General features: G+C 42.8%; 1 protein-coding gene across 1 annotated transcript in view; it reads left to right on the top strand.

Moving 5' to 3' along the window:
- Positions 1-418: 418 nt before the first annotated feature.
- Positions 419-12,816, top strand: part of znf423 (zinc finger protein 423) — a 146,586-nt gene continuing 134,188 nt past the window's right edge. The window contains exon 1 of the mRNA XM_053318757.1: positions 419-517. Coding sequence (XP_053174732.1) covers positions 478-517 — 40 coding nt within the window. The 5' untranslated portion in view covers positions 419-477. The remainder of the gene's footprint in view (positions 518-12,816) is intronic.

Here is a 12,816-nt window from a genome sequence, read left to right as displayed (position 1 = left end):
TTTGCTGCGCGCGTGGCTGGCAGCTCGCGCTTCGGTCCGCTAGTGCTGGAAGAAGCGGCCGGAGAGAGGGGAGGAAAGAAAAAGCAACAACATCAACAACAACCAAAAAAGAAAAGTGAGGCTGTCGGCGTCTCGGCACGCTGTAGGGAAGGAGAAGGGACTATAAACGGGAAGTTGTTGCCGTTTATTCTACAGGTTGCGCGAGTCCTAGCAACCGGAGGAACCGAGAGTCGCGCCTCCCAGCTCCGGTGTGTTTGGTTTGTTGACGGTGGACTAAACGGCCGTTTCCCCCACACTCAGAGACTGAAGCTGCCGCATTGCAACAGGCGAAGAAGCAGCAGCGAAGTAGAGGAGGAGGAGGAGGAAAGATAACTCGACTCTGTCCGCCTGTATGGTTAGCTGAAAACACGGAACGGAACAAAAAACAATTACAGAATACACATTTAAAAAAAAAAAAAAAGCTGCAAGAGACCAGAGATGTCTAGACGAAAACAGGCCAAACCACGCTCCGTGAAAGGTAAGAAAACTGTTTATTGTGTGCCTCATGTGAACGGATAGTTGACTCTTGCAGGAGTGGGGGAAACCAAAACCATGACCCGAGATTTCATGTCCAACTCTGGTGTCTTGATTTAGCTAATTTAATTGATTTTTCCCCCTGAAGGGTTGCCAAGCAGTGTGTAGTTTGACACAGGTAAATTAATGTCTCCTACTTTGACAATTAGTGTGTTTGCTCACTCTTAGTATCTGAGGTTCACTAATTGTAATTGATCACGACACCGTTGAAATGACTGAACAGCAAAAGAAAGGTTATGTGTGAATTTTAGTGTTTCAAGCGATCACATTATTGTCAGAAATAAGCTTTCACCGGACTCTCCACCAGGGTAATTGTTTTTCAATTAGATGCCACACTGTCAGAAAATGAAAGACGATACACTGGTGTACCGTTTCTTTGACAGCATGGGCTGTGCTGTTGGACCAACTTGTTGTAATTCACTTGGTTAATGGACCAATGTAATCTGGACTGCTACCGTGTTTTTGATGTATTGCACTTGTCCTGAACTGCCCACTGCTGCTTTGTTGTGGTTAATTTGACAGTTTGACCCCTCAAATCAAGTCACTTAGCTCTCATATTATATGCTCTTTATAGCCTGTGATGTTTCTTTTTACACCAAAATAATGATCAAAATTGGATTTATAATTCAGGACCTCTCCTCAGATGTTGAAATCCCAAACGCTTTGAGGGAGGTGCAGTGAATGGTGGCATTTCATCTGAGATTTTAGAATCAGTTTTCTGTATTTCCCTTTTCTCACCAGGCTTAGCAGGTGGAACATTTAGCTTTAAAAATATGCCCTGTACAGACTAATTGTTAAATTGAGAGATTCCATTTTCAAGTTCCATTTTCAAGATTCCAAGTTCAAGAAAAGTCAAAATTTACAAAAAACAAAAACAAAACATAATTTAAAAAATGGGATTAAGATTATTATTATTTTTTGGGAAAGATAGCCTTCACTTCCCCCATTATCACAAAATAGCATTCATTGCAGTGCATGGGTGAGTGGGCATCATGCATGAGGGCATGTGGTGGCCTTGGCCTCCATGTTTCCTTTATGGGACCCAGATGGGCAACGGGACGGCCTGACCATGTGGTCGCCAACCCCCCCTCCCCCATTTCCTCCACCATATAGGCTTTCCCTTTCTGAGACTATCTGGGAAGCACGCAGATTTCTGACAGTGATTCAAACTGGGTGGTTAGTTTGATTTAGCGGCACGGTTTTCATTGGAGGATTTCGGCCTCTCCTGCAGGTTCTGAGGTTAAGCCTGTTTCATCTGAGGCAGGGTGGGATTCATTTTGTCAATAGTAGGAGAGGCTATGCACATGCCACACAAGAAGCACTGACAATGTGTGTGTGTGTGTGTGTGTGTGTGTGTGTGTGTGTGTGTTAACGTGCACGCTCAGGGATAAGTTTGTGGGTTGTAATGTCTTATGATTGTGGGATATATGTGCAGGAAGACTGACAAGTTTAAGAAATATTTTCAGCGAGGCATCGAAGGGGAGAGGATGTGATTGTGAGTGATGCGGTAGCCTACAGATTCCACAGCCTCCTCAGGAATCTACTGTAAAGCTGTTTTCAGTTTTCAGTCGGCATATTCACCTCAGCATTGCAAAAAGAGTGAAAGCTTCTATTGCCAATAATAATATTTAATGTTCTTAAAGGATATTGTAACCATAGAAATTGTAAAGTGTCATTGCTATGACACAGAAACCCCCAAATGACATCTATAGTTCCAGCTTGAATCTTGCTTTTTTTTATTGTCAAAAAAATCTTGAGCAGTGACTAAAAATGTGTATTTATATTACTTGTGTGGTCTTGGGTTAAAATCTGACTCATGATTTTTGCAAGACAATATGATACCATCTCTATCTCCCATCTGTCCTGTCTCCTGTTGGCATCAAATAAAGCCTATAAACAATGGTAGCTATGTTAATGAATGCACGCATGCACAAATGACGACATAGCTTTTTTTGAGCTGTAGGGGATTGAACCGGTGCTGGTGATATTTGTTGAGCTTTTGCTCAACTAACAGGATCATAAAGTGTTATATTAACTATGGAGATTTCTCCATCTTTCTGGATGCGATCTCTACTTTTATTTCAGGCCGTGTTTCACATTTGTGTCTGTTAAGAAAAAAAAATGCATCAGCTGTTCACAGTCAGCTTTGCTACAAACAGTGTACTGTATAAATACTCACATTTCTTATATAGAATCCAGCTATTGATGAGATGATTCTTTTAGTCTTTTAAATGTAAAAAGTAATAAATGGCTGTAGGAGCTTATCTAGCCTCAACTATTATCGTAACGTTACTTGTCAAACAGTACGAAAATAAATAAAAGCAGAATAATCAATTCATTGTTACATGAAATGGAGAAAAAGAAAGCTTATCCTTCCATTTTTAATGCTGCAACCAGCAAATGTTTGGTATGCATATTTGATAAATGACTAAAAACAGTCAGGGATATTTTTCTGTAAATTGGCCAGTCGGCTAATGACTTAATAAACGTATCATTGTAGCTTTTGTTTATAGTGGTATTCTATAAATCTGGGCTGCCTTTAATAATCGCTCAGTATGTGTAAGACGTGGTCTGCTGTAATGTTGTTGATGCTTGTCAGTGAAAGGATCAGCTGCTGTGGACCAGTAAATGTGTCCACTGCTGCTCTGTCATCCTGTGTGTGTGTGTGTGTGTGTGTGTGTGTGTGTGTGTGTTTATGCACACAAGATCTACATTCTTGTATTTGTGTTTGCATGCATCATGGACGTGTGTGTGTGTGTGTGTGTGTGTGTGTGTGTGTGTGTTAGTGTATGTCACTAAGGCAGTCTGGTCTCAGCAGCCTGGATAACCAGAGCTTAGCTTTAGTCATCCAGCCAAGCGAAGCAGAGCGAAGCAAAGCTGAGGCGAACGACCACCACTCTCTCTCTGTGTGTGTGTTTGTGTGTGTGTGTGCGCAGCAAAGGTAATGCAAGCCCTTGTAGTCGAGCTTGCATAAGCACTACGTGTTTTTGTGTATGTGTACTCATGCATTCGTATGTGTGTACATGCCGTTTGCTATCTCTCCTCCACACCTTGCCCCACTGACAGCTTGGCAAGACCTAGCATTGGGGGGAAGATGGATAGAGGGATGGAGGAAAGAGGTAGAGAGAGATAGAGATGGAGGAGAAAGAGGGAGGGGGCAGGGGTGGGGTGAAGGGTAAAGGGTAGAGAGAGGAGAGGCGTTCGGGGGCAGCGCAGTGGCACACAGCAGGTGAGTGGGCAGGAGGGAGGGGAGCGATGGAGGCCAGGGCGAGGTGAGCATCGCCGGGGGATTATCTGTGTTTTCATGTTCTTCTGTCTTTCACCTGCTCACCCAACTCTGACTGGCTGGCTGGCTTTACAGACTTACCGGCCAGCCGGGCATGCCAAAACAATAACAAAGAAGCACAAAGTCCCACCTCATCCATCTCCTGCTTTAGATTCGCACTACAGACCATCAGAAGAATGCTGTTTTTCTAGAGATAAAATGTATATCTGATAGGTGATATCAGATACTACTTTTTATTAGTAGCAGTTTTTCCAGAATAGGGAGACTATGGACACACTTCATCATTTCTATCGCTTAATTTTGCATTTACTTTCACCACGGCTTAAAAACCCAAACCCCAAGTGTGTTTCGACCAATAGCAGCCAAGTATTACATCACCGGAAAGTTGTGTTTTTCTGTTGAATTTTAACTCTATAAAATTCCTTCAGAAGAGAATTATAACAATATCCATTTATTTAACATTATAATACACAACAGCATCGTTATGAGTTATATTCTTTAACAGTACACCAATCTAATCAAATGATATGGTCATATTAAAGCTGCAGTAAAAGCGACCATAATGAACAAAAGTATCAGTCTTCATATTACAGCTCCTCTGCATTTCACCACTGCAGCTCAGTTCCTCTGATGGATTTACTTGACCAGTCTAGCCTTTTACAGTGATTAAGCCTTGTTAGCAGTGGGGGGGACTTTACTAATTGCAGTCTGTTAATTGAACACGGACAAATGGTGCGACGATGGGCCATGAAACTAGATGATGGGGGTGCGAGAAAAAAGGAGGGGTGGGCAGGAGGAGGAAAATATGAGAGAGAGAGAGAGAGATAGATAGAGAAAGAGAGAGAGAGAGAGAGAGAGAGCGCGCACACGGCTTCTCTCTTATCAAAATATTATTTCAGTGGATTAATCCGTTTTTAATGTGTGTCTTTAGCGAGGCGAGGCAGCAGAAATCTCCTTCTCTGTCTGCTCTGGCAGCCTCTCTATCCTATCTCTCTCTCTCTCTCGCTTTCTTTCTCTCTCTCTCTCTCTCTCTCTCTCTCTCTCTCTCTCTCTCTCTCTCTCTCTCTCTCTCTCAGCTCTTAGCCCCTTGAGTCTCTCATGCATTATGTAGTGATGATTATTACTTAATTACACATTAATAAATCCGCTTCATTTGCAGGACATTAAACGGGAGTTGAGCGCATATGACAGGGAGATGGAGGAGAGAGGGGAAGTTGGGTGGGTGAGGGGAGGATGGGATGGGAGCACTTACTTTTTAGCGTTTATTTGGTCTGTTTTAGAGTGTTGTTTTTAGTTGGTGGAGCCAAATGAGTCCATTCGGAGAGGGGGTGTTCGGTCTGTTGTCGGCGTGTGTTGAGCCCGGGCTCTTCCGGGCAACTGTCTCACTGTCTCTCTCTCTCTCTCTCTCTCTCTCTCTCTCTCTCTCTCTCTCTCTCTCTCTCTCTCTCTCTCTCTCTCTCTCTCTCTCTCTCTCTCTCTCTCTCTCTCTCTCTCCTTCCTCTCTACATCCCTTCACCATTTTCTTTGGTTCCACCACCTACTGCCAGTCTGCGTAAAGTGTGTCCCGAGTAAACAACATTTTTAACTGAATTATTAAGAGCTCTTTGACTGTATCCACTTCACTGACATCATTTACTGTAGATGCTGTCATTGCTGCTCGCAGACATGAACCGTAAACATGTGGAGAATCAGGTCTGGAGTTACACTTTCACACATGTAACACAGGACAGTTATACATTTGTGGGCTTCTGGAAATCCTCTGTTTGGTGTAGGTGAGAGGTGGCGCCTGGGGTAAAGCATTCAGGAGGCGGGACGTAACCCTCACTGTTTCCTGCTCTGTTTACACATGGGCTCAATTGGACATTACACTGACTTTGTATCCTGGAGCTGGCAGGGTGACTTCCGTTTAATATTCGATCCAACAGATTGGGATATTTGCGTTCTCACATACAGCTCCTCTGGGTCATGTCCATATAAATTGAGTGAAAGTGGCTGACCAATCAGACGCCAGAAGTGCAGTGATGCTTGTGTATGCAGGGCTCTGTATTGATATTGCTTAACTGTCAAAGACGAACAGATTATAGAAAACTGTCAAGTACCAGAAGTTGGCGTCGGTTCTTTTGGTTGTATACTTACATACTCGCATTCGTATTTTAACCCTTTCATACTGTTAAACACCCCAAAGGTCATTTTCATTTCCCCCTGAGATTTGCTGACTTTTCTAAATTGGCCCAAAATGCACAAAAATGAAAATATTTTTAAAATGTTATACTTATGTACAGGTGCTACACATTTCTGTCCATTGAGACTGTTCTGGGTCAAATTTGACCCGTATCTATTGACATGTCTAGTTTCAATAAAATTCATTTAAATCATTATTGCTATGTTATATTTTCATGCCTTAGGTAAAATAAGGGTTTAACACAAAATTGAACTCATGCATCCCGGACAGTTTTATACTAACTACAAGCAAAGTACGGCATCACAACAAAATATGTTGCTTTGACACTTTGAGTTCAGTTTGTTTTTGCAGCAGTGTTGCTGGGAAAATGAATTTACTCTACACCCTCTTTGCTTTCTTTCTTTTTTTTTTTTCTTTCCCACACGCTGGTTAGGACCGCATCGTATTTCATGTAAGTATGAGATTTAAATGTAATGAGAGACTCTGAGACAGTAATTATTCATTGCCTGGAGTTAAAGTTATTGTCAATTAACTGCTCAAGACTTGAAATTAACAACCGCCAAGCTGCCAAATGTGGGTAAAAATTAATTGTGACGGGAAATACCGTATCATCAAGTTACAAGGCGTTAAGAGGTTGCTCATCTTATTATGATTGTCTTCTGTGGTCAGATAAAATCACAATGACCGGCACAAACAGCAGGTTTTGTGTGTGTGTGTGGATGTGTGTGTGTGTGTGTGTGTGTGTGTGAGGATAATAACAAGCCCCACCGCCACTGTTTTGATTACAGGCTTGTATCATCCTAAAGCATCAGCATGACACTTTGGGAACTGTCGGCGTTGCTGCGTATATGTGCTGCTTCTTATACAGTACGCTTAATCTCTTATTTCTCTTCCCCTTTCTCACTCTCCTGTCTATTTTTCTTTCTCTCTCTCTTTCTCCACATCTGGCTTTACCATTAGAGTAGTTTAAATGTCACCCTTTGGCAGAGCACAAAGACTTTCATAGGGCGACTGGCTCTTATAAAACTCAGAGACCCTACACATGTGGCTTGGATTACTAGAAGACAACAGTATGTGTTTTTTAAATTTTATTTTGCAGGTCCATTTAAGTGTGTGAATCAGTGCAACCTTAAATGTCTCTTGGATTTTATTGTTAACTGCCTACCTATGCTTGTGTTTGCTTGTACAGTTATAAAGAGTGTCAACAATAGTGCAATCAGTGTGTGTACAGGCACATTGAGTTACTCTTGTATAAAAGCTTGTATTGGCTTTGCATTAAGGCTTGCTGAACCATTAAATGGCTTTCTGAGAGCTTTGTTAGAAATTCCATTGACTACTCAGCAGGGGGTGGATTTGAGTTTTCTTTTCTTTTCTTTTTTTCTTTTCTTTTCTTTTTTTGTAATGGGACCAAACAATCTAATGTAATTGGCGATTGGTGGAACCCAGCAGCACTTTGCATTGAATGTAATGGGACTCACGTTGATCTACACTCAATTAGAACTGAATTACCGCACACTTGAATGCTCAGAGTAGAACATATCTAAGCTGGATCGACCCTTTTCATCGAACATCATTTTGACGTGCTACCGGAGGAAAAAGCACAGGTGTAAAATAATAAAATGAATGATGACTAAATTCCACTCAGCCACTCAGCGGCTTTGGTTTCAGAGTCCTAGTGTTACTCCTGCTGGCTCATACTGGCATGGAACACCTGAATAGAAAGTTATTATTAACACCTGTGCTTCTCCTGCCATCAATGTCTATACAAGTACAGTCAAACTCTTGTTCTTTATGATACAATATAATCCAATACAATAGTCTAGTAGTAAATATCAGCTGTGTAAAGCAACTCATTTTTGCTTATTGTTCCCACTGTATCAAAGAAGTGAAAGATGTTTTTCTTTTTTTGCTTCTTCTTATCTTCAGTATGTAGATAACTATTAGATATATACCTGAGGTCCCTCCGTGAGGTGTGTGTATGTTAGCGGCAACTCCTTATCAGCGACCGGCCTGGTGTAGTTGTGCGTGTATATGTGTGCGCGTGTGTATGAACGGGGCATCATGGGCCACGACTGTGCCATTGTAGCGGCTTAGCCAGCCTGGTTTATCAGCTGCAAACTTACTGGACCTTAACACACACCCACCCCCTCTGGAGACACACACACACACACACACACACACACACACACACACACACACACATATGACGTGTGGCAGAGCTCTGTGCATGCCCATGCCCTCAGCTTTTAAGTAGAGAAAGATGATGCTGGTGTGACTATACACTGGCATGCACGCACACACACACACACACACACACACACACACACACACACACACACACACACACACACACACACACACATGCTCAGTCAATCCAGACCCTAGCTTGCCAAGCCTGTATCCCCCTACCACTAGATAGTCTCAGAGGACATGGGCCCTTCTAAGTTTCCTGCATGGCTCTGTGTGTGCGTTTGTGTGTGTGTGTGTGTGTGTGTGTGTGTGTGTGTGTGTGTGTGTGTGTGTGTGTGTGTGTGTGTGTGTGTGTGTGTGTGTGATCATCTCTTCCAATCCTTTGCTTTCTTTTTTTCAACACTGACTACTTGCCTGCAGTCTGTCTGTATAGTTTGGGTTGTTTAAGTCATGTGTCTTAATTGAAGCTCATTAAAAGGTGACTAATTATTGCAATCAATCAATCACCAAACAATAATAAGCAAACTATGGAATGTATGGAAACTGGAATACTAGCTATTGATATATTTTCACTTCCTCTCCTCCTCGTCCCTGTGCTGCCCCCCACCCCTCTCTCTCTCATTCAGCCTCCTGCATTTCCCCATTACTTCTTTCTCCCCAATAACTAACCCCCATCCCACCACCTCCACCTCCAACCACCCACCCCCCTCCTCTAATGATCCCTCCCTCCCCCTTCTCCTTCCTATTCTGTACATTAAACATTAGTGGTGGGGGCAATTAGCAGTGCCCCTCTGCACACCTGGCTGATGCATAATATATTTATTGGGCTACCCTCCCTTCCTTCCTCGCTCCCCGACACACACGTTGGCACTCGCACAGAGACACACGCACACACTTCTGTTGATGAAAGGGTGACTTTGGGGAAGTGAAATATCTGTGTGTATGTGTGAGGAATATTACAGTTTTATGCCTCCTGGTTTGACCCTGTATAACCTCCTGAGTTTGAGCTTTAGGCAAGGTCAAAAGTCACTTGTGTCTCTGCTTGTTACTTTTGAATTTGTGTTGCTTTTTTGGTTCATGCTCTTGAAATTAAAATATTTTTTATTCTGTGGTGAGATAGTTGATATTTTGTGTGTTTTAGTTGGACAAGTCAGGAAACTTTGAGCATGTTTCCTGATTTAATCTGTTCAGTTCTGGTAAAGCACTCCTCTTTCAGCCAGTCTCCTGCATGCTATTAGGATATATTACTAGTTTTCAGTCTTCTTCTGTATGACCACTCTCTGTTTTTTCAGATTCATGTGTTCATTAATAGTCTGTTTGCTTGCTTTTTGCCCCCTGTGCACACACACAGACACACACACACACACACACACACACACACACACACACACAATCGCCGTGGACTAATGTGCATTGTCCTCAGAGCGTGCACCCTTCAACAGAACAAGCTGCTTGTGTTGTGTTCCCTTTTTGTTGGACACTCCGCCGAGCCTTTTGTAGCGCCCCTCCACTAAAGGCCTACCAATGCTCCTTTTTCAGAGCCGGGAGTCTTCAGTTGGTTTTTCTAAGTCCTTTTTCATTCACCTCTCAGTCAAAAGGCACGGGCGCCCCGCTGTGCGACACACAATGGCAGAGAAAGAGATTGAAAGAAGCGAAAGCGACAGTGAGAGAGAGAGAGAGAGAGGGGAAAAACTCCACACTGAATAAGAAAAGAATAGAGATGGTGTGAAAGAAAATAAGACGCTGTTAATGTTCTTAATTGATTGTTATCTCCATGTCGTGACACATATAAGCACATAAATGTCAATTCAATTTTGACCGTGTTTTTTTTGCAACTTCAAATAGTCTTATAAGTCTGTTTGCAGTGGAAAGACTTTGTTAAGTTATTAGAGGAAAATGTGCTTTTCTTCTTCACTGAGTGACTCTACTTGTACTGCGCCCGAAACAACAGCAGAGGAAGACGTCTTGTATGTCTGTTCCCTGATAAAATCTTAATGCCCGTATCAAGACAAAATGAAATAGGGGAGACGGCGTCGGAGGAAAATGTGGTGGAGCAGAAAGAGAATAAGAGATCACGCGGTGACAAGGTGTGTGCCGGTCAGCGCGGGCCACTTTTAAAAAATGCAAAAGCAGCTACTCAGAGCTGAGAAGAAGTCTGGGGATTAGCTCATCCAACCTCCTCTCCTCTCCTCTCCTCTCCTCTCCTCAGTTTTTTTATTAGTAATGGGACTTTTCCTGACAGTAAAAGTAGTTAAATGAAAAACTGGCTGAGATCACAGCAGGAGAGCGATAACTGTAAATACATTGCCTCTTTATTAAGTCTGGCATTCTGAGGCAATAGGTTTGCTCTGCAGAAGTGAAATCAGCAATCATCATTTTTTGTTTTTTGCATTTGTGGCACTTAAGCTTAAATCAGACATGTCCAAACTATTCCATGTAGGGCCATGTACCTGCAGGTTTTTGTTCCAACCAATCAAGAGCACACACGATATGAGCAATCAGCTATCTGAAGACTGAGATCAGTTGATGAAAGACTCAAGTCTGGTGTGCTCCTGCTTGGTTGGAATGAAAACCTGTAGCCATATGAAGCCTTTATGGAATAGTTTGGACACCTCTGTCTTAAATGCACGTTACATCCTGACCTCATAATGGACATATACAGACTGTGCTGTTGTCAGTGGTAGAATATAAACTGACTTGGTGTTTGGCGACCACCTTCTCCATGACTTAGGTACTCTTACATTTCAAATCATGATTGATTTTTTTATTCTATCCTTGGGACTAAAATCTGTTGCTAAGCAATATTAACAAAGACTCACTGTGGATTGTATCTGTTGCCAGGCAACATTAACTTATTAAACACTCTTTTAGAAGCAGTGGGCAACTATTAATATAGCTAGCTGGTTTCAATTTTTACCCAAAATGAGCCAAAACCTGCCTTTTAACCCCCCCTCTGTTTTAATGTGAGTTGCAACTAATATTTACAAAGAAGAAAACCCCTATTCAATAATCAATTTAAAGATGTCATTTAGGGTCATATCAAAAATGAAAAGTGCATTTAGTGTTTGGAATAAGATGCTTGATTATACGTCGAGTCAAACAAACAAACAAGCAGCCACGCTCGGAGCGCACACACACGCGCTGTGTGTGTATATTTTTCTTGTTACTCCCAGAAGGAGCGTGACGAGCAAGTTAATCTGTCCGCCAGCGATGCGGCATGACACAAAGCTGTTTATTTCCCTTTTCCTCTCAGTCTCACGGTTGCCGTCTCTTTCGTTCTCCCTCTCTCTCTCCTCTCTTTCTCTCCCTCCTGTAAAGCCTTATCAAGTTTGTATCAAGCTAAATAATGCCTTAGCGTGAAATTGGTGTCTTCAGTCAAAAAGCACTCCCCAGCCTGTACTACAAGAGAAGGCAATTATGTACCCCTCCCTACCACTCCACCCCTCCGCCCTCCAGCTCTCACTGCTCTTGTTGTTCATGTAGCGTATGCCTGTGCATGTGTGCACGCATATGCATGAACTCTAACTGCTATAGCTTCTAATTTATCTCAATTGTTCTTGATAACATTAGAGTCCGTGCTTAGGTTCGAGGATGGGTCTCCTCACAGCGAACTCGGTGCCTTTTTTTACTTGACTTGTGTCAGTAATGGTGAGTGGAGGCTGCTGGGGGAACTTCTAGTTCAGTTATTTCTGGAAGCCTCCCCAGAGTGGAGGTACTCCAGAGGAATGCTCTCCCTCTCCTCCTCCTGCCCTCTCTTTTTCTCTCTCTGTCCTACTCCTTATCTCTCTCTCCTCACTGCCCTCCTTCACCTCTCATCCTTCCTCACTGGTGCTTCCATCCTCACCTTTCGCTCAACTTCCCTTTCCTGCTTTCTCCGCTCTTTTTACATCCTCCTTTTTACCCCCACCTCCCCTTTTCTTCCCTCCCTCCCCTTTCCTCTCCTCATCACGTCTTCTCTGCTATCGATTCCTCCTCTTGCCACACTCTCTCTGACAGACAGAAAAACAAATGTCAGATCAGAGAGGCTCTTTAATCTCACGCTGTGTTGTTTGGCCCTGAGCATCAACTCTGAGCTCGTCGGCGCGTGTTTGTGTTCAAACGAGTGTTCTGGGCTCTCCGGATGTTGAGAGAGGTGAATTATAGTTGTGTGTTAATAAGCGGTGCTGTTCAAATTGTGCTTGTGGTGCGTTTCCTGTTTTTGTATACAGATGACTTCATTCACATTTTACGTGTGTGTGTGTGTGTGTGTGTGTGGAGGGAGGCAGGGAAGGTATAGAATACAGAAAGAGACACACATGTACAAGCACCTGCACACTAGAGCTGTAAAAAAAGATAAAACAAAGAGAATCTTTTACTTTTACACCAGTACAAGTGATTGAATTTTCTTGGTTTCAGTCTTTTTTACACAGGCCTTTTAGATGTTGGGGCTGGCGTGTGTGTGTGTGTGTGTGTGTGTGTGTGTGTGTGTGTGTGTGTGTGTGTGTGTGTGTGTGAGAGAAAGAGAGAGAGAGAGAAAAGGACAACATGTATGTTTATGTTGTCATATATTGTTGGGGGTATGTTCAGGGATGTTGGGGAGGTTGCA

This window comes from Scomber japonicus, chromosome 5 (genome assembly GCF_027409825.1).
Source record: "Scomber japonicus isolate fScoJap1 chromosome 5, fScoJap1.pri, whole genome shotgun sequence".
Taxonomy (NCBI): Eukaryota; Metazoa; Chordata; class Actinopteri; order Scombriformes; family Scombridae; genus Scomber; species Scomber japonicus.
Note: the sequence above shows the minus strand (reverse complement) of the source record. Positions and strands in the feature narration are given on the sequence as shown.